The sequence below is a fragment of the Enhydra lutris genome, unplaced genomic scaffold, assembly GCF_002288905.1.
Source record: "Enhydra lutris kenyoni isolate GAN:26980312 unplaced genomic scaffold, ASM228890v2 scaffoldscaffold10, whole genome shotgun sequence".
Taxonomy (NCBI): domain Eukaryota; kingdom Metazoa; phylum Chordata; class Mammalia; order Carnivora; family Mustelidae; genus Enhydra; species Enhydra lutris.
Window position 1 is genome coordinate 1,839,451 of NW_019154094.1, and position 21,777 is coordinate 1,861,227.

The window sequence follows — 21,777 nt, forward strand, 5'->3', positions numbered from 1 at the left end:
CCTTGGAGTGTCTGAGAAAAGTTAAGGAACAGCTAACTGAGAAAATGCCCACAATTTCAGGGCTGGTGAGCCCCTGGAAATCCAAGGACTCCAGTTTAAAAACCCACATCAGAGAATTGCCTATGATGTGGTTTGGTTCATAAAATAATTTTAAAGTAGTAATATTCAATGCCGGTGAAGCTGTGGGAAATTGGGTCTCTACCATGTCACAGGTGGTGCTGTGAAGGGGCACTGCTGTGTCTTCAAAGACAAAGCAGGACCAAGGAGGAGGCTTGGTTCCTAACCTGGTCAATCTTCTTTTGGGGTGTTTAGTCTAAGGCAAGCATTCAGAATGCTAAGACATCTTTGGGGTGCCTGGGTGGCTCAGTCGGTGAAGCGTCTGCCTCTGGCTCAGGTCATGATCCTGGAGTCCCAGGATCGAGCCCCACAACAGGCTCTCCCTCTCCCCCCCACCACCCCCACTCAGGCATGCACGCACTCTCACTCTCTCAAATAGATAAATAAAATCTTCAACAAAAAAGAGTGCTAAGTCATCTTTATGCACAGAGATGCTAGTGATGTTTGGATTATGTTATCAAAACCCTGAAAACAATCTTTAAAAAAATCTAAGCATGTATGAGGTGGAAAGGGTTAGTAAACTAGTTCATAAAAGAGACGTAATGGGCAGTGGTTAACAATAGAAGGCAAATGACAATTATAGAGATTTGAACACATAGAAGTATATTACACAGTGTGCTAAGAGAAAATGGCAGGAAGCACGAAGGGGTCTACCATCTAATTGCAACTTGAAAGAAATGTCTTTACGTGGATGAGGATTTATGGGGGAAAAGGAGAGAGTGAAAAGTATGGGGAGATGGGATTACAAGTAAGTCTTCTCTTTTTCTCAAATTTTTCTTCGTTATTCACTGTTGACATCACTGTTAATGATTTTTCTCACCACACATGAAACTTCTCTTATTCCATTCCAAATCAATTATTGCCAAGGTAGGGTTCATGAAGATGTTAAAAATTCAAAGCTTACCTTCAGTTTGATTGTCCCTTTATCTAAAAAATAAAAATTAAATGAAAACAGTTAAATTGGGAGCTGAGTTTGCCTGCCTCCCTGAGCTGCAGCCTTATAACTGGGGCCTTCTCTACCTAGAGGGATTGTCTGTGGACAAACACACATACTGGGTCATGCTGATCTGGCCTGGGCTGGGCTGGGATTGAGAAAAGTGAGAGGTTTCCTCCAAGCTGGTGAGAGCCTGAAGGCCAGAGGGGATAGACGAAGCCAAGCTACTCAGGGGAAAGTTGGCCAGCCTGCGCACTTAATAATTCCCTTCATTCCTGGCCCCAAACCCAAGGTAGGCTGTGAAGGGAGCAAAGAGAAAATTCCAGGGGAGTGGAACAAGAAGGGGGTAAAGAGAAAGAAGAGGAGATTGAGGTCCCCAGTGGACCTCCCTCCAGTAATCTATTTGCTTTCCCATCACCTCTCTCTTGACCCAAGCTGAATCATTTACCATAGTAACACCTCTCTGGCTTTCCAGCCTCTAAGACTTGATTTAGCATCTACTGTTTTTGCCTCCCAGTATCCGTTGCCCATTTTTTACTGACAAAACCCCAAATTCCTCAGGAAAGTCACCTGCCCAGATCCCATTTCGGGAGGTTTGGTGTGGCTCCACCCATCTCTCTTCTGCTCTATGCAAATCTACATAGGCCCTCCCCCACCCAAGTGATTGGTTTGGATCTGAGCACATGACCCAAAGTGGGCCAATCAGCATAGGCCTCTCCCCTGGTCAGAGGGGTTGGGTCAGGATTGAGCACATGACCCAAGTTAGGCCAGTCAGAGGATGCTGGGACATTTCTCATTGGTGTGGAGAACCTGTCACTCTATCAGCTTGGGGGAGACACAGTCCCATTCCGAAGTAGCGCTGGGAAACGACAGCCAGTGATGCCAGTGGACTTTCCTAGTTATGACAGCCCATAAACACTGTTGCTGAAGCCAACCTGATGTGGGTTTTGGGATAGCCCCAGAGTCAGGACGGCCTGCACTCTTGCCCACCCCAGCCTTCTCCTGGTTTCCACTCAAGGCCAGCCTCTCCCTCTTCTCCCTGGGGGATAGGAGCTGACTTGCTGGTCTTAGAGTCCCGACTTCTTCTCTCTGTGTCTCCTGTGACCAAATCCCACTCTGCGTGAGGAATCAGGTGTCTGCCCTGCTGGACTACAGGCCCTGAGGCGGCCCTCTGCTCTCACGACCTGTGTCCAGGAGGCCCGCCCTGTTGTTATCTGCTGTCCAAGGACAGCAGGGTAGAAGCTGGCTGGAGGCTTGAGCCCCAAAGACCACTTTGCCGAGGGAGAGGAAGCCCTGGTCAGGCACCCCAGGGACCTACCCAGGATAGCTCCCTGGCTCCATGCCACCGCCTCGCCCTGGGCCACCAGCTGAGCCTGGACCATGACTTCCCGGAGGGAATTAAAGATGGTCACACTGATGACTTCCTCCACTCCCGAGCGGAAGACAGAGGGTGCAGCAATTAGGTAGGCCCTGTAGGAGAGGAAAACCTCAGTGAAGGCAAAGGCTTTCTGACCCACCTCTGGCCACGTCACAGTTCTCCCTTTGTGGTCTTCCACCTACGCCCGCCCACACCGTGATGACACTGTCATTTTGTGTCTGTGTGTCCCCCACCGACCTGTGAGCTCCCTGTGACCAGGGGCTGGCTCATTCATCTCTGAAGCCCCCTCTGGATCTATCCAGCACCACACCCCTTCCAACGTCCGTGTTCTGGCCTCTAGCCTTTGTAGTCAGTGCATTCTGCCACAGGACCTTTGCGAGTGCCACACCAACACTGAACCACTCTCCTGAATAACTGGCAGGATCCCACTTCATCCTCACAGCCACTCTGTGACAAGTGCCAAAAAGCCATTCACAGAGTCAGAGAAGCGCTGGAAAGCCAAGTCACGTGCCCAAGCCAGTAAGAGACCAGGATTCAAACCCAGGCAGCCAGACTCCAAAACCCAGTGGAAAGAAACAAGGAGCTTCCTGCAGCATTAATCTTAAGAACAAATCTAAGAACTAAATTTGTTCTTAAGAACAAATCTAAGACCTAAATTTATTCTTAAGAACAAATCTTAAGGGGCGCCTGGGTGGCTCAGTGGGTTAAGCCTCTGCCTTCGTCTCAGGTCACGGTCTCAGGGTCCTGGGATCCAGCCCCGCATCGCATCGGGCTCTCTGCTCAGCAGGGAGCCTGCTTCCTCCTTTCTCTCTGCCTGCCTCTCTGCCTACTTGTGATCTCTCATTCTCTCTCTCTCTGTCAAATAAATAAACAAAATCTTAAAAAAAAAAAAAGAAAAGAAAAAGAACAAATCTTTTTTTTTTTAAAGACTTTATTTATTTATTTGTCAGGGACAGAGGGAGATAGAGCGAGAGAGCACAGGCAGACAGAGAGACAGGCAGAGGCAGAGGGAGAAGCAGGTTCCCTGCCGAGCAAGGAGCCCGATGTGGGACTTGATCCCAGGACACTGGGATCATGACCTGAGCCGAAGGCAGCTGCTCAACCAACTGAGCCACCCAGGCGTCCCTAAGAAAAAGAACAAATCTTAAGATTAAGAACTAATCTTAAGAACAAAACCCTGAAAATGAACCTGAAATGGCCTGAAACAAGAAAACTCTGTGAACAGTGGCACCCAAACAGGCCTGTCCTGGAAGATAGAGAACAATTTCTTACTTTCCAGATAGGCAAGGTGTTGCTCCAGAAGAAGAAGGAACATGCCACAGGTCCCACAGTCACACCGGGGAAAGCTTTGGGGCGCCCTTAGGGCACCTGACCTAAGGAACGGGTCCTCTCCACCTGGGCTTGTGCCTCTGGTATTCTACAACCTTCCATGGATCATCAGAAAATCTCATTCAACTTTAACTACGAAAACCGCTCACAGTGCAACAGCAAAGCGCCAAGAGCCCAGACAGCAAAGGCAGCAAAAACCCAGCCATGCGGAGAACTACAGGCACCAGAAGGAAACAGGCAAAAGAGAAACCAGGCCAGGCAATGAGAGTAGGGGAGATTTTCGTGTCTCAAAAATTCTCTCCAGGACACCTGGACATCCCCACACAAACAGACAAATTTAGACCCTGACTGAACACCGTGCACTGAGGTGAACTCAAACAGGGTCAGAGATCTAATAAGTGTAAAACTCTAAAAACCCTGGAAGAAAACAGGAAAAAGGCTTTGGGAGCTGGGGTTAGGCAAACATTTCATGCGTGAGATAGCAAAAGGACGACCCATCAAAGAAATCATTGATAAAGTGGACTTCATTAAAACCTCATGAAAGGGGCACCTGGGTGACTCAGTGGTTAAGCCTCTGCCTTCAGCTCAGGTCATGATCTCAGGGTCCTGGGATCGAGCCCCGCATCGGGCTCTCTGCTCGGCAGGGAGCCTGCTTCCCCCTCTCTCTCTCTGCCTGCCTCTCTGACTACTTATGATCTCTGTAAAATAAATAAATAAAATCTTAAAAAAAAAAAACTAATGAAAAACCTGGCATTTCAGAAGACACACTGGGCTCCTGTTGGGTACTGTCCAGCCGCAGCACTGATCCTGGGAGCCCGCTGTGCTCTGTCCAGCTTGAACAGTGGCCAAAGTTCACGCATTCTGGTTTTCTACGTGGACTGTCCTACTTCAGGACTGCCCGGAGCCTGCCAGGACCTCGGGACATACCATGTAATTCCTAGGTAACTCCAGCACCGATGGGAATGTGCAAAGACCCTTGTTTTATAGGTATGCAGCCCAGATCATTGCAATGACCGGAACCAGTAATGACCCAGGGGTCCAATGTTCCATCCAACGCCAGCACCAACAACCACCCGCAATGACAGAGTTTCTGTGCGCAGCTCCCGGCCTCGGCCATGCACAGAGCATGCATTCATCCTGGGCATGTGACAGCAACATCTGGAGCACGCAGTGACCCTGGGGTTCATGAATGCACTGTCCAGATCCAGCACTGACCAGAATATATACTGATCCTGGGTCTTATGCGTTCTCTCGGCTTCTCATGCAAATGGGGTGTCACTCAGCGACAGTGGGGAGAAACATATACTGCCTCAAGCACGTTCCTGTGCTTTGTCCGTGGTGTGTAGTGTCTGCTGGCCCCGGCACCAACCAGAGGGAGAAGCAGACTCCCCGTGCAGCAGGGAGCCCGATGTGGGACCCAATTCCAAACTCTGGGATCATGACCTCAGCCAAAGGCAGATGCCCAACTCACCATGCCACCCAGGAGCCCCAGACAGTACTGGTTTTATGATAATGTGCAAATCCATGTTGCTTTCTGGGGTCAGGGATTCCTCACACAAAAATCACATGGGTCGGGGCGCCTGGGTGCCTCAGTCAGTTAAGCGTCTGCCTTTGGCTCAGGTCATGATCCCAGGGTCCTGAGATGGAGCCCCCCAAGTCAGGCTCCTGCTCATTGGGGAGCCTGCTTCTCCCTCTCCCTCTGCCTCTCCCCCCTGCTCGTGCTCTCTCTCTCTCTCTCTCTCAAATAAATAAATAAAATCTTCTTCTTTTTTAAATCATAAGGGTCACAGAAGTGGGTATCCTATAGGAATAGGGGCTATTCCTAAACTGGAATCCCTCTAGTGGGTGGTCTACGTCTGGCTTAGAGGCAGGCTAATCTAGAAACCCAGGTTAGTAATTTTGCAACTTCCCTTCCCAGCACGTCTCCCCCAACACAGGGATTCCATTTCCCTTGGCAGAAGGTAATATCCCAGGATGACTTTAGTCAGAGGCAAACACTCTTGAGAACCGTTGGAAACTCTGCAACCTAGAGACTCTAAACTTGGTCTTTATAAGGTGGGTCTGTAATTTAGGGCCCAGTCAAGCTTTGTGGCGGTGGTGGACCTGCAGATGCCCAAATGTTTCGCAGCATCCCCGGCCTCCACTCCGTACATTCCAGCAGCACTGACTCCCCCCGATCTAGACCAAAAATGCCCCTAGAATTGCCCAATGAACCCAGGGAAACAACCCCCCCACTCCCCCCCACCCGGATGAAAACCTCTATTTTAAAGGATGCCTGCTTGGAAAGATCAGGACAAAAATTTTCTGGATTCCAATTTCACAAGGCCCAGGGGAGGTAAATCCCACTGCTCAAAGCGCAGAGAGTCTTACTTTTCAAACTGTGATTCCCAAAGCGACCCCACCCACCTGGTCCCACGGTGGGCATGTTTTCTGGAAACTGCTAAGCAAGGACCTCCTGAGCAAGCCTCCTCATCAAGGCCAAGGCTGGACTACCCCGCTGAGCTTGGGCAGCTCCAGGAGAATCCCCCTTCCCTGAATCCAACAGCCTTGCAGGGCTCACCCCAACTTGGCAGGTCTGGAAATATTCCCCGTGAAGCCAGCTCATGGGAAATTCTCCCCGGTAGCTAGTTAGTTCACCTCCTCACTGTGTCAACTCACCAGAAGCTCTGTAGTCAAACTTCAAGAAAAATGTGGAAGCAAAACAAACACTTCCTCCCCGCCACCACGCCCTCCCAAGGAAAACGGGAACGGTGGCTCTCTCCTATTTCCCAGCCAAGACACACGCACCTCTTGCCTCCACGCCTCCGACAACTTGAAATCGCCACCCAAGACGACAGCTCCCCCGCCCCCCGTCACACCAAGGTGGTGAATGAGGAGGAGGCGCTGGCCTCGCAGCCTCAGCTGTGGGGACTCCCTGTACCTCCGTGTGGCCACCTCTGAAGGCTCGCAGTGCCCCCTTCCCGGTCCGACCCCTGGGAGTCAGGGGACACGACTCTAGGTCCCGCCCGGCGCGGAGGCTGTGTAGCCTTGGCCAGGTCGCTGCACCTCTCTGCGCGAATCCCCGGGACCCCCTCCCCGAGAAGACAGCCAACCTCCTCCGTCGCCCAGAGCAACTCACGGGGCCTGGGGCGCAGCGCACACGCCGTCCCGTGGCGACAGCAGCAGAAGCAGGCGCCACAGCAGCGGGACGAGCAGGGCGCCCCACATTTTTCGGCTCCGCGGGGGCGCCGCGCCCAGGGAGGGGGCCGGGCTGGGGCTGGGCCAGGGTCGGGGTCCGAGCGCGGCGGTGCCCCCTGAGCCGCCGGGGGCCCTTTGTTCGCAGCCCCCGCGCCGTGCGCTCGGCGCCATGCGCCCCGCTCCGCGGCCGGCCGAGCTGGGGCAGCCCCGGACCAGCCCCCTCCCCGGACCCGCCTTGTCCCGGGGCCCGCCACGCCCCCTCCCCGGCCCGCTCCGCCCCGCTTGCCCCCTCCCGGCCCCGCCCGCCCCGCCCCGCGCTTCTCCCGGGACTCATCCCCTCCAAGCACTTTCCCCCAACCCCAGCCGGGACCCCCGCCCCGCCCCCTTCCCGGACCCCTGGGCGGATCACCCTCAGACCCTGCCCACGCCCTCCCGGCTCCTCCGACCCTGCCGGGCCCCTATTCCCCCGGCCCACTCCCGGCACCGCTCCCTTCCCATCCTCCGGACCAGGCCGCCCGCCCCGCCCCCTTTCCGGACCCCGAGCCACCCCCGTTCCCTTCTCGGGACTCGGCGCCTCCAAGACTCTCTCCGGACTCACCCCGCCCCCTTCCCGGGCCTGACCCCACCCTGGACCCACCCCCAAACCAGGCCCAGGTTCTCCCCGTTTCTCGGACCCGAGCTGTCCTTTCCTTCTCCCCCCAGCCTCCGCGCTCCTCTTTGCCCAGGTCGTCATCCTCCTGGGACCCACTTCCTCTCGGGGCTGCCGCCTCACCGGCCCTCCCCTGTCTCCTCTCCAGCCTCCTCCCCAGTCGCCCCTGCAAGGCCCCCTCTGCGGACTCGCCCCGCCCCCGCCGCCCCGGTGGCTGCTGCATCTGTGCTGCCTTCACCCCTCTACCAGCACAACCCGGCAGGGCGCCCACCCCAGCCAGGGCCCGGCGACCTGTGCAGTGCACGTGGCGTCAGGAGGGGAGCCCTCTGGGTAGACGGGCCGGTCAAGGGGTGAATCTTCCAAATGCACGGCTGCCCCTGGGCCCCTGGCTGCCAGTCCTCACTAGTACCCTCTCCGCACCCCTGCCACTGTCCACAAATGCCCTCGGCCAGGCCTTTCCCTCTCCAGGCCTCCCTTTCCCCTGCACACAGCAGGATTGGGCTTCTCAGAGTGTCCCCACCTGAGCAATGGGCCCTTTATCATAGGTCCCTCTGGGGAGGGGGGTGCACCTCCTTTCTATATCATATCCACCTCTCCTCCCCCTCCTTCCACCATCACACACCCCCCACTGGCACCATGGGGTGGCCCTCTAGGAGGACCACTCCAGCTACCAGGGCCCTCCTAACACTTCCCTCCTGCCCCAAATCTTCGGGGATCCCTATTCACTGGGACCAGGTCCAAATTCCAGGCTGCCCGGAAGCTGCCATGATGGCTCAGCCTCACCCCAGCTTCTCAGAGGCTGCGCACTGACCCGCCAAACTCTGCTCTTCTGCCCTTTTCCTTTGGCTGTCTAATTCCTGCTCCTCCTAGAAGCTTCCTTTGAACCTCCCTGCTTCCTGGCGCCCTAGGTCATTTAGGTGGCCTCTCCATCAGCCCTCTCGTGGCTTTAGGCCAAGCTCTGGGCCGGCTGTGGGGACCCAAGGGCCGACAGGGCTTGCCTCGCAGATGTGGGTCGGGCCCTGCAGGAGCCTGGGTGGAAGGAGGGGCAGAGGCGCAACAGGGTGCTGAGACCAGGAAGAGGTGCAGGCCTCTGACCTCAGCCCGCTCCCCCACCAGGCAGGGCCTTCTAGCATAACCTCCCTAATACCGGTCTGTCCTGCCTAGCCTCCAGCACCCCCCACCCCCACCCTTGCCCTTCCATAAACTGGGTCCTGTCCTCCAGACTTGAAGCCAGTTGCTCCCTGCTCCTCTGGGCTCTGGCCATGCTGGCCTCCACAGACAGCCACCCTCCACCACCACCACCGAGATGCCAGCTCTCCCCTCTGCCTGGGATGGTCTTCCTCCTGGAGTCATAAGGCTGCCCCACGGCCCCTCCTTCCCTGACCGCCACTGTCATAAGACCTCATATTTGACACGCTGCCCTTCCAGGTCCCCAGAGGCCTCACTGTGAGCTCCCCCTGTCCCGCCAGCTATGCCCTCCACTTGGCAGAAGAATCTGACCAAGAGTCTGTCGGCCTGACCCGTTACATCCCACCAGTCCTGGGCCTAGCAGATCTCAGCTCCTCATCTTTCAAATAAGCTAATCACATCCTCCCTTGGGAACCAGGGGCACCCCCCCTTACTACAAAGTCTGCCTCCCACAGCCTCCCGTGTTTCACTCCCCTCCCAAGTGCAACCCCCCATGTGGCCTTGGGTGACCAGCTGGGTCCTCCCCCAGCCCAGGGCTGTGAGTATACGGGACTAGCTGGGGACTAGCTGCGTCCGCCTCACCAGACCGGTGTTGGGTGTCAAATGTTCGGCCATCTCAAACTGTTCAGGGCAGGAGATCCCTCCTTCACGAATGGGGTGAGTAGGAGGCAGCCAGACATCGCCATGCCCTCATCACCCAGTCTGACCCTCTGGTGCTCAACACAGGGGCACAGCTGTATTATCCCAGGGGCACTTGCTTCCCATCTGTCTCCTTTGGATTGTAAGCCCCATTTGCTGCTGGACACGAGATCCCTGGCTCTAAGTAAGTGCTCCATACCAGCTGCCCTGGGGCACTGGGGAAGAGATGGTTGATCCATATCTAGGAAACGTGTGAGCCCTTGTCACATAGGGCCATTGCTAAACCCTGAGTTGTACAAACTTGCAATTAAGTATAGGATATTAAAAATAAAAGTTGTGGGCGCCTGGGTGGCTCAGTTGGTTAAGTATCTGCCTTCAGCTCAGGTCATGATCTCGGGGTCCTGGGATCAAGCCCCACATTGGGAATTTCTGCTCAGCGGGGAGTCTGCTTCTCCCTCTTCCCGCCTCTTCCCCTGCTTGTGCTCTCTCTGACAAATAAAGTATTAAAAAATAAAATAAAAGGTGTAAGTACTCTAAAGTGATTGCTTCCTCACTTCCTTGTGTCTTACTGTTCTCTGTGCTCCTGGGGATATCACTGACTCTTGTCTCTGATGGTGAAGAGACTCTAATACTCCACACCCCTCCCACCATCACCTTTAGTGACTTCCGGCTGGTAGCTTCAAGCTGGCAGGAGGTGGGAGGGGGAGTCCCATTAATTCTGCTTTCATTTGCTTTGAAAGCGCAAATTTGTTCCAACATGATGGATACGTCTGAGATGGATTTGAGCATGATGTGATTGAATGTTGTGTTGCTTATGCAGGGTTTTGCCCAGGGGCAATGCTGGATGAATGCAGAAAACTGTGCCCAGCTGACCCGAGTTGCCTGGGAATACACAAACCCCCACCCCCCACCATACCCCCCCACCCCCAACATCTCCGGGCTCCCTCAGCTCTTAGGAGCTACCGTGCTGGGCCTCATCTGGAAACCTGGCTACAACCTCCCCACTCCATGTCCACCTGTGGACCTCAAGTCTCTTCCAAAGGTCAAGTGCTGTATTATTTGCTGTAGAAGTCATGTCCTTTGAAGCCACTTAACGTATGTACAGCAAGCAGTCCTTCCATTTTTAGTAGGTGCCTCTTTTTCTAATGTGTCAATGACAGCTTGTGAGTTGTGCCCTGACCTCATTTTCCCCATAAGACCTGTGGATGGCGCCACTTTGCCAAGTGTGGTCATTTTTAGGAACATCCTGTTAAGGTAGAGCTGGCCAGGTGTGTCCCACCAGGAGACCATTAAACGTCTCCTAGGCTGGAGATGAGCTGCGTAGGGGCTGGGACTGGGTCGGCGGCCAAGGGAGATGGTCCTATTCTTGAGAAGCATTTTGTTCTCCCGCGGAGCCAGCCAGCTCCTAGACCTACTGAGGGGTCAGAGTCTGGACTTGGCGCGGGAAGGCAGACATGCAGACACATCACCCACAAGGTACAGGGTTTCAGTCCAGCACAGCGGGGACCCCGAAGCCAGAGCAGGAACAGGGTGTTCCTGTGAGCAGAAGCACCTGTGGGGCCGCCCAGGAGGGCACCGCAGTGACATCTGACCTGGGGGCCACTGGCCACACTCCCCACACTCACACTGCGTGTGATCTCTGACCCTACTGGAAGGATACAGATGCCAAGGCATCCGGTGAAGAACTTTGACAGCAGCCTTGTTAGGGGCGGTGAATAACCAGGAGCAGCCTCCGTGTTTATCCAGGGAATGAGGGACACACTGAGGAAGGAAGGAGGTGCCACGTTCGATTCCCCCCAAAGCAGGGAAAATGGAGCACCGCAGCCAGGGAAAGGGTGCAGGAAGGCCATTTCGACAAGACCCGGGCATTTTCACTTCCTGCTGCCCGGGGAAGGGGGCTCCAGACCAGGTGGGGAGAATTCCTGTACCTCATGTGCTCTCTGCCCGGAGATATGAGGACCAGGGGTTGGGGGCTCTGCAGAGGACCAGACGTCTCTCCAGGCTGCCCCCGTGAGCCCACTCCCAGGGCTTGGGGTTCAGAGTAAGCGTGGGGGAGCCTCCTCAGCCGGCCTTACGTGCTCTCACTCAAGAAAATGGCCAGAAAGTCTTCTTGGCTTTCCCCAAACCTGGGAGGGGTGCAGGGAGTCCACTTCAATACCATCTTTTTTGGCTGGACTAAGTGGTTTTACTGGGGAGAGTCAGGATTACAGCAGACTTAAGAGCTGGCATGGGGGCCTTCTTCTTGCCAAAGGGGTCATGACATTGACTGGTTGCTCTGCCTTCAGCTCTTTGCTTGGCCTGTCTTCTTTTTCTCTTTGGCCACCTTGGGAGTCTACCCTCTTACTGTCCCAGCATGGGCCAGGGAACCACGGGCTTTACCTCCAAGCCTACAGCCAGCTACGTGCAGACCGGTCACAGCCTCCAATCCACGCTGACCCAGGGGAGCCTCAGCCTCTAGGGGCGTGCCTGCCCACAGCACCACCTGATCCCCTGGAGCCCTGGCCTCCAGCGAGGCTATGAGGCTACGCCTTGATCTGGGTGACCAGAACCACTAGAGCAAAGAAGGAGTCGAGACAATAAACCCAGGTGCGTTCACCCACACCCCCTGCTGGTGCCCCAACCTCAGCATCTTCTCTAGGACTCCCAGGTGTTTAGAAAAGATGTGCGTGGAGAGCGGGTAAGAGAAGCTGCTCAGAAGCAAGGTGCCAAGGCTGCTGGGAATGTCCGTGGAACAGGAAAGCGCCTTCTGAGGCGCCCTCACAGATCAGGAAGAATCCGGGCTGAGATCACACAGCTGTCTCCCTGCTGCCCACAGAGAAGAGCGGGCATTCACCCTCCCCAGCAACAACCAAAACACTTAGGGTGGGGTGTGTGCACGTGTGTGCCTATGCATGCATCACACGTATGTTCCGGGCCAGCCAGAGGCAGGGGACGATGAGCACCGTATGAGTTTCCTGTGGCAGCTATAACAAATTAGCATAAACAGGTGAATTATAGACAAACCACAGAACGGGAGAACATATGTGCAAATCATGTATCTGATAAAAGATTGAGACCCACGATATGTAAAGAGTACCCGGAGCCCAACAACAATAAAAAGCAAACAACCCAACTCCAAAATGGGCCAAGGATCTGAACAGAGGTTTCTCCAAAGAAGACACACAGATGGCCAGCAAGCGCACAAAAGATGCTCATCCCTAATCGTTAGGGAAACGCAAATTAAAACCATAATGAGATATCACTTCATACATATTACACCAGTTTCTTCTTGTTTTTTAAAATAGACCGTGAACAGCCAAGCCGGTGTCTCCGTGTCTGAGCACTCCGTGCTCGCTTCCATCGCTGATCAGACTTTGGTGGTTTCCCCTGCAAATGGACCCCATGGCCTCGCATCCCGTCCCCGCTACCTGTGATCATGCCCCAAGGCCCACGAGGGGTCGCCATGGAAATTTCCAGCAGCCAACAAGCAAGGGCATGGCAGCAGTCCCCTCCAGCCACACGCTCACGACCACCCATGGCCATTACCATTATCTGTTTCCAGGAACAGCTCCAGCGGAAGTGCAGAGTACCCTGGGGAAGCCATGCCTCACCACCCCGGTCTCCCCAAGGCCCACCCGGGTCACTGGTGGGCAAGCTTCTTTTTCGGGAAACCTACTCTCCCATACATGGCTGCAGTGTTAGAGTCCCCAGAACGATGGGCATCCTCCCAGGCCTCCAGCAACACCATCCCCTGGGACTTGCCTCTCTAGAAGCTATGAAGAAGCAGCCTGATGGCCAGCCTGGCAAAGCCAACACGGGGACCCCCATCCTGATTGGCCACCCCCAGGCTTCAGGAGGCACTGGGCTCTTCAGAGCCCCCCCGCCCCAGACAAGGCAGGCGGCAGCACGAAGAAGAGGTTGGGTTCTTTTATATCAAAATAACCAAACGCCAAAAAAGAATTTTACTATCCAAGCCCCACCCAAGCCTTCCTGACGCCCTGGAACCGTGTGTCTCACGCCAAGTGGAAAATAAACTTGAAGCAGCTATTAATTAATTAACTAATTAATTAACCAACCAGCCACAAGTTTTGGTGAGAATGTGGAAGAATGTGTGCTCTGCTGGTGGAAATGTAAATTGGTGGAAATATAAACGGAAAACAGTCTGGTGGCTCCTTGAGAAGCTAAACTTAGACTTACCATATGACCTGGCAACTCCGTTTTGGGGTATGTACACAAAAGACAGAAAGATGGTAGGTAAGCATGGGGCTAAATAACAATGTTTTCAGCAGAGAAAAGACATAAATTAGGTGTAGGGTTGCCAGAGTTAGCAAATAAAAATATACTTACATTTGAATCTCACATAAGTGGCCAAAAAAAAAAAATTTTTTTTTTTTAGTATAAGTATATCCCATTCAATATTCGGGATATACTGACACTAAATATAAATGTACTTGTTCCTTATGCGGGATTCACATTTGACAGGATGCCCTGTGCTTTACGTGACAACACTAATTGGCTTTGGACAGAGAGTAAGATCTTCATTATTGCCTTTATAATAACCTCAGAAAAGGAGAAAGTGGTTGCTTCGAGTTCCTTCAGATTTTGCACGGGAGACCCAGCAACTGCAGTGTTAGGCTTACACCCAGAGGATTGAAAGCAGGTGTTCAGACAGATTGTACACACATGTTCACAGCAGCACTAGCCACGATCGCCAAAAGGCAGAAGCAATGCAAATGTCCATCAGCACATGAATGAATAAACAAAATGTGGTCCATCCGTGCCACGTAGTATTAGCCACAAGAGGAACAGAGCCCTGAATCTCAAAATCATCACGCTGTGAGAAAGAAGCCAGATCCAGACAGACAAACAGTGGATGATTCCATTTACATGAATGATCAAGAACAGGGCCCACCCACAGCGACAGGAAGATGAGTGGTTGCCAGGAGCTGGGGCCGGGAGGTGAGGAGTGACTCTGATGTGGACGGGGTCTCCTGCGGGGGTGATGGAAATGTTCTAGAAAGGACCGTGGTGACACACGGTGTCACGGTGGTTGCACAACTCTGTGAATATACTAAAAAACCAGTGAATTGGACCCTTTGAAAGGATAAATCGTAGGATAGGTGCAGTATATCTCATTAAAGCTGTTGCTCAAGAGAGAGGAGCCCCGGGCATGTACTCTTCAGCAGGAGCGTGGCTGGCTGGGAGAGTCTGGAGCTGTGGCCACACCCGGGCCCTATATACCTCTTGGGCAGCAACTTGAAGGCCAAGTGCGAGCTGTTGAATTTGCTTTGGAAATTTGGAGCTGGCAAGTCCATCCTGCTCCAGATCCCTGTGGTTGGAGCAGCTCCCCCCACATACATCCCCAGCCTTTTGCTCCCCCTCACTGGCCCCCACCGGCCCCTGAATGCCAGAGTCACAGGCTCTGCTTGTCCCCTTGGGGAGCATTCGCTGAGATGTTCAGCATCATATGAACCCGGAAAGGCCATGGGGGACAGTGCTGGTGTGTGCCCAGCAGCAGCGTGGCTCCTGGCCAGCATGCCACTGCGGACATGGGGAATCATTGGGAAGTGGAAATTGTAGGGTAAGACCTGGGATTTCCTCTCTAGCTCCCATCATGAGAGGGGCAGGGGTCTTGAGACCTGATGCACAGAGCCTGAGAACTTTCTTCCACTGCCCTCCAACACTGGGCACCCTGCCAGAGAAGGGCTGGCAGGCACACCGCCCCTTAGCCTATGCAACAGGGACAGATCAGAGTGGGGGGGGGGTCACACTGGAAATCTAATTGCTGGTTACTTTCAGGACTCAAGGAGGAATGAGGAGTGACTGTTAACGGGTATGGGGTTTCTTTTTTTTTTTTTTCTTTTCTTTCTTTTTTTTTTTTTACTTATTTGCCAGAGAGAGAGATAGAGAGAATGAGCAGTGGGAGCAGCAGGCAGAGGGAGGAGAGGCAGGCTTCTCACCGAGCAAGGAGCCTGAGGTGGGGCTCAATCCCAGGACCCCAGGATCATGACCTGAGCCGAAGGCAGATGCTTAACACACTGAGCCACTCAGGCGTCTCAGGTGTGGGGTTTCTTTTAGGGGTGGTAAAAATATTCCATAACCAGATGCAGGTAATAGTTGCCCAACATCTTGAATATACTAAATGCCACTGAATTGTCCCCTTTACAAGGGTTAACTTTACGGTATGTCAATGTCACCTCAATAAAAGAAAAAAAAGAGAAGAAAAGAAAGAAGAAAGGAAAACGCATCTTGCTGCTGAGGAGCCCAGGACATCCAGAGTGGCCCGGATCTCAGAAGGACCACTGCACAGGGCAGTGCGGTCCAGTGGGCAACTTAATTTTGGAGCCATGTGCAAGTTCAAATTCTGACTCTAACATTTACGAGCTGTATGACGTGTGAGAGGTTGCTTGACATCTCTGAGCTGTTTCACTGTCCCAATTACAAAGTGGAGATCACAACAGTTCCTTGCAGACCAATTTGGGGATTAAAACTGATTTTGGAGATTAAACTGGCTGGGACAGGGTCTGATATGCAGAATGCATTTGCTAGAAAGGAATCATGTTCCCCCAATGAAATACCACCACGAAGCAATGAAAAAGAAAGAAATATTGATGGGGCAGAAACGAGGATGGATCTCAAAACAATGAAGCGAAGCAAAAGAAGATAAAAAGAGTACGCACTGTACTGTTCCACTTACAGAAAATTCTAGAAAATACAAATTAATCTAGAGTGGCCCAAAGCAGATCAGTGGCTGCTTGAGAAAGAGAGGGAGGAGCAGGCAGAAGGGATGAGAAGGGGTCCTGCTATTGTTCTTGTTATTGTAAAATAACAAGAAACCATACTTGGTCTTTGTTCTGGGTTCCTGGCTCAGACTCCGAACACCTTCATCATTTTCTATGTGATGAGTGATAGGAGCATTGTTTGTATTATCGACTTTCTGTCCCTGGTTTCTGAAATAGGAGCATCTTTTGTTATTCATAACGGACCCCTTCCAACCACACCTGACTTTCTGTTAACGGGGTGACTAGGGATGGGGGCTGCTTGTCGGGGAAGCCACCATGTGATGTGATTCCGAAGAGTCGGGAGAAGGGCTGAAGACAGATACTCAATCACTGATGACCAGTGATTTCATCAGTCGTGACTACAGCTTGAAGCCTCTGTAAAAACACAAAGTAGGGGGCTCAAAGAGCTTCTGGCTTGCTGAAGACATGGAGATGCCAAGGTTGGCGAAGGCGAGGGTTGGACATGGAGATCCAAGTCCCTTCCCACATACATGCCCCATGCATCTTTTCCTCTGGCTATTCCTGAGTGCGATCCTTGATCACAAAGTGGTAACAGGAAGTAAAGCACTTTCCTGAGTTCTGTGAGCAGTTCTAGCAAATTATGGCATCCAAAGGTGGCGTCATAGGAACCCCCCGATTTGTAGCCAGTCTATCAGAAGTCCTGGAGACCCGGCCTTGTGACTTGCATCAGAAGTGGAGGCAGTCTCGTGGGACAAAGGCCCTCACCTGTGAGGTCTGTGCTAATTCCAGGTGGTGTCAGAATTCCTCAGGGGTGGAAAACCCACTTTTGGTGTCAAAAGAGCAATACGGGAAACGGACATTTTCTTTTCGGACCCAGGAAACTTTCTGAGGGTGTCGGCTGTGTTCACGGTCTCACTGTGGGGATGATTTCACAGGCAAGAACATAGGCCAAAACCTAGCTAATCCAATACTTGGTACAGATATGTGCAATTTATTGTAAGCTAGCTAGCCTCAATAAATTTGTTTATAAAAACAGAACATAATTTTTAAAAAGATTTTATTTATTTGAGAGAGAGAGAGAGAGAGAGCACAAGCAGGGAGAGCAGCAGAGGGAGAGGGAGAAGCAGGCTCCCCACTAAGCAGGGAGCCCAGTGCGGGACCCAATCCCAGAACCCCGGCATCATGACCTGAGCTGAGGTGTCCCCAGCAGCAGCCCTTCTCACCAACACCAGGGCATGGCTGGGAGTCAGAAACCTCCGGGCACCTTCATGTGTCCCTTAAGTTGCCACGAGTGCCGAACATGCATTCTTTGAGGCTTCGGAGAGAGGAGAGCAGGGACCAGCCTCTGGCGGCACTGAGGCCAGTTCTGAGGTTGGGTGGAGGAGAAAACTGAAGACCACACAATTCACCCCCAAATGGGCGCCCTGGCTGGCTCTGCCTTCTGGGCAAACAGGCTGGAAATTAAAGCTCCACAGTAAACGCCCTGGCCCGACTCGGCTCCGCTGGCCACTTCTGTACTGGGAAAGGTGCCAGCTCAGTGCCAGGAATGTTCTGGACACACCCTGGGCCAGGAAGAAACTCAGGCTGCCAGCGGCTCTGGGCATCCTTGACTCCCTGCGAGTGGACTCACCCAGCCCCGCAGGAGACTACCTCTGCAGGGGACAGAGCCCAAAGACAGCCACCTGGCCAATGGCGGTTCTGACCCAGTTGGCGTGGACAAGGGACAAGGTTCCCTGGGTCAGGTGGGCAGGTGCTGACAGCCCTCAGTTGAGGTGACTGCTTCTTCATCTCTCATCAGCTGTCGCAGGACACCACCCACTAGGCCAGTGAACCAGGTGCTCAGAGACGGACCACACCGGCCCAGCCCTCCCGACGTTAAGGAAGATCAGTGTAAACAGGAGAGTTCTAGAACCTGTGATGGCAGAACTCACCTCAAGGGGACCAATGGGGACTAGAACTGGACATGCAAGGTCAGCTCTAAACCCAAGATGTGTTCAGTGTGGGGGAAGGCAGGGGGGACGGGGCCCCCCAGGTGTGACACCAGAAGCCAGGTAGCCTGGGAGCTGGAGGAACCAGCTCCCAGGAGGGGGTGTTGCAGGAGATGTTGCCATGCAAACCTTCCAAGGCTTCCTTGCCATGCCGGCTCCCCAGGCTTCCGTCCCAGCCCACCCTGGGTGCTCAGCCTCTGCTGCCTGGGGAGCCGGGGCTGTCGTTCCCACCTCCCCTGCCCATCTCTCATCATCTTGTCTCCAACGGGCTTTAGCCTCCAGGCCTCACCACCCTCCACCTCTCCCGTGGCACTCTTTCCTTTCCTTTTTCCTTTTTTTTTTTTTATAGTTTATCAAGATATCATTTACTTCCCGTAAATTTTATCCATTTAAAATGTACAATTCAACCACCTTTAATGTATTTACAGAGCTGTAAGCTAATTCTAGAATATTTCTATCACTCCAAAAGGAGACTCTGTCCCTGTGAGCAAGCACCTCCTCCCACCCACTCCCTTCCCCGCCCATCTGCTTTCTGTCTCTCTGGATTGTTCTATTCTGGACGTCTCATGTCAGTGGGATCCCACTGACTGTGTGGCCTTTGGGGACTGGCTTCCCTCACTCAGCACGATGTTTCAAGGCTCATTCCTGAGGCCCTCTTCGCAGCGTGACAAACTGGTGGAGAGAGCCACCTGTGGCTCTGCTGAGGACAGGAAAGCGTCCTTGAGTCCCTGACATGAAACAGACCAACAATAAAACCACAGTAACAACAGCGGCTGGCCTTTGCCTCGTGAGCACCACGCACTAGGAGTGAACGATGGCCTTTTTTTCCCTCCGAACCACCTTCTGCAAGGAGGGCTGTTGTCTCCAGTCCTCAGCCAAGGAGGCTGCATCCCAGAGACACTGGCTGCCCAGGGACAGAGCCGGAATCCCACCGCAGCCCCCCCTTCGCCCACGTCCTCCAGCCACACTCTGCTCTTCTGCCCTGGCCTTGCTCTCTCGGCCTGGAACACTGCTCCCAGCAGCCTTTGCGTGACTGGTTCTCTCCTGGACAGGGGGACAGGGGGCTGTCAGCTGCCCTGCACCTCTGGGGTTCCCCAACATGGCAGCTTTGGCACTGCACCAGGCAAAGAACTTGGCCCCAACTTAAATCTTCTCAACAAAGAGAGGAAGGAAGGAATAGAGAAAGAAGAAAAGAAAAAAAGCTGCTTTTTAATGCACTATTCTATGAGGATCTCAAAAAAATTGGGGGTTGCCTGGATCTCAAAAAAATTGGGGCGGTTAAGCATCTGTGTTTAGCTCAGGTCATGATCTCAGGGTCATGGGATCAAGCCCCACGTAGGGCTCCCTTCTCAGCAGGGAGTCTGCTTCTCCCTCTCACTCTCCTCTGTGGCCTCTCTTTCTCTCTCTCTCTCAAATAAATAAATTCTTTAAAAAAAATGTTAAACCTCTATTGGTATTAGTGCTCTGGCTACATTTTGCATCTCATAAGCAATTTAAGTCATCCACCAATTGTTTACTGGGAGAGTATAACTGGGTTCCCAATCTAATTTATTTTTTTATGAAGTTTATTTCTTTCAGTCCTCTCTGAACCTAGATGTGGGGCTGGAACTCACAACCCCGAGATCAAGAGTCGCATGCTCATCTGAAGGAGCCAGCCAGGGGTCCCCTGAGTTCCCAATTTAAATCTACGACACTTCCTCTAAGAATCAAATCTCCAAGAAAAAAATTATTTACCATTAATAATCCAAAAACGATCTGTTTTATAATATCACAATGGTTTCACTTGCCGTTACATAAGTTTTGTCAGTAAAAAGTTGAGCGCAGTTAAGATCGGGGAAGAAAGAGCTCACCCTCTGTAGTGAGTTGAAGGGTGTCCCTCCAAAAATATTATGTCCAGGTCCTAATCTCTGCGCCAGAACAGGCGAACGTGACCTTATTTGGAAATAGGGCCTTCAGGCTCCAGCACTCACATCTCATCTGCCTGCCTCGTTATCAGGGAGACCCACGGAGACCTGAGATGCCAAGACGTTCATGGGGGTGAAGGAAAATTACAGGAAAGAGATCAGGAGACCGGGCTGCATTCCACCTATCTTCCCCCCACCATGTGTCTTCCCTCCAGCTAGGTGGTCATGGGCGTTTAGAAAGGAGAGCATAGAAAGGTCTGTCTTTCTATACAAGGGATACCGTGTCATTTCACACGACTTTTTGTCTAAAATGTCTTCAAAGCTCTCCAAGAAATGTCTGATTCCGCTTCATAATTGAAGAGTAATGGCAAAGCACTTTGGCTCGGCCACTGCTCCGGTCCCCTTGGAACTCCACATCTCCACCCTCCCTGTTCAGCCCTGACACCCTATCTGCGGATGGGACAGACTAGGACGTGGATCCCAAAGGCCTGGGGTCCCTGCTCTTCTCCCAGGAGCTCAGGGAGGCTGCTGTGGACCGGATGCTGCCGTGTGACCTCAGGATTGCTGGCCCGTAGCCAGGGCAGGCCCCGGACCCAGCGGCCAGCAGCTTTCAGTTCTCCCGGGAAAAGCATGGTACCGACAGGAACATATTTATTGAGTTTGTAAGTTGAGCTAACCCGCTATGGAAGTGATTGAAGAGACAATTAAGATAGATACCCATGTGGTCACGATGTTGGCAAGGCTCCCGCCTCAGCTGGGCCAGGCCACAAGGCGGGTGCGGTCCTGGGGGGGTTCTGCACGGAACTGACAGACGTGACCTGCGACCCTCTCGCTTTCTGAAATCATCAAACATCTGCTGAGTGAGCTGTTTGGGAACGGGTCCCAGGCCGGTCGTGGAGGGAGCAAAGCCAGGCGTTGGGGGAAGGGGGCGGATGAGCCCCAGGGCCCTTTTCATCAGGAACACACATGAGTCATTTTTAATCAGTCAAAAAAAGGAAAAAAGACCAAATGCACTTAATGAACGCCCGCATACCACGCTGCAATGGGATGGGGACGACCGCAAAATCTAGGAGGGACCTTAAATGTTCACCAGGAAGGCAGAAGGACGAAGTCAACAAGGTCCACAGGATGTCCACAGGATGAGACAGCAGGTAGTTGATAAAAAGAACAAACGGGGGTCAGATATGCTGACAAGGAAAGACATCGGACAGATTGTTAAATGAAAGAACAACGTGCAGAACAATCTGTATGGTTGACCTTGAACAATGTGTATTTCAAATGGGTGGGTCAACCCATACAGTATAGGACCGTAAATGTATTTTCCCCTCTTTATGATCTTCTTAAAAACATTTTCTTTTTTTGTTGCTGACTTCATTGTAAGGATACAGAATAACTACAGGAATGCCTGGGTGGTTCAGTCGGTTGAGCGTCTAACCGCTGGATCTCAGGGTCGTGAGATCAAGCCCCAGGTCAGGCTCTGTGGTTCAGAGTGGGGTCTGCTTGAGGGTCTCTCTCTCCCTCTCCCTCTGCACCACCCCCCTGCTCACATTCTCACTCTCTCTCCCTCTCTAAAATAAATAAATAAAATCTTTTTTAAAAAAAATACAGAGTAGGGGGGCACCTGGGTGGCTCAGTGGGTTAATGCCTCTGCCTTCAGCTCAGGTCATGATCTCAGGGTCCTGGGATCGAGCCCCGCATCGGGTTCTCTGCTCATCAGGGAGCCTGCTTCCTCCTCTCTCTCTGCCTGCCTCT

At 52.9% G+C, this 21,777-nt stretch overlaps 1 protein-coding gene across 1 annotated transcript in view; it reads right to left on the reverse strand.

Annotated features, from left to right (window-relative positions):
* Positions 1–7,106, reverse strand: part of LOC111144182 (C3 and PZP like, alpha-2-macroglobulin domain containing 8) — a 69,963-nt gene extending 62,857 nt beyond the window's left edge. The window contains exons 1-3 of the mRNA XM_022498373.1: positions 6,877–7,106; positions 2,370–2,521; positions 1,022–1,044 (exon numbers count right to left, since the gene is read on the reverse strand). Of these exons, the coding sequence (XP_022354081.1) occupies positions 1,022–1,044; positions 2,370–2,521; positions 6,877–7,106 (405 nt within the window). The remainder of the gene's footprint in view (positions 1–1,021; positions 1,045–2,369; positions 2,522–6,876) is intronic.
* Positions 7,107–21,777: the final 14,671 nt, after the last annotated feature.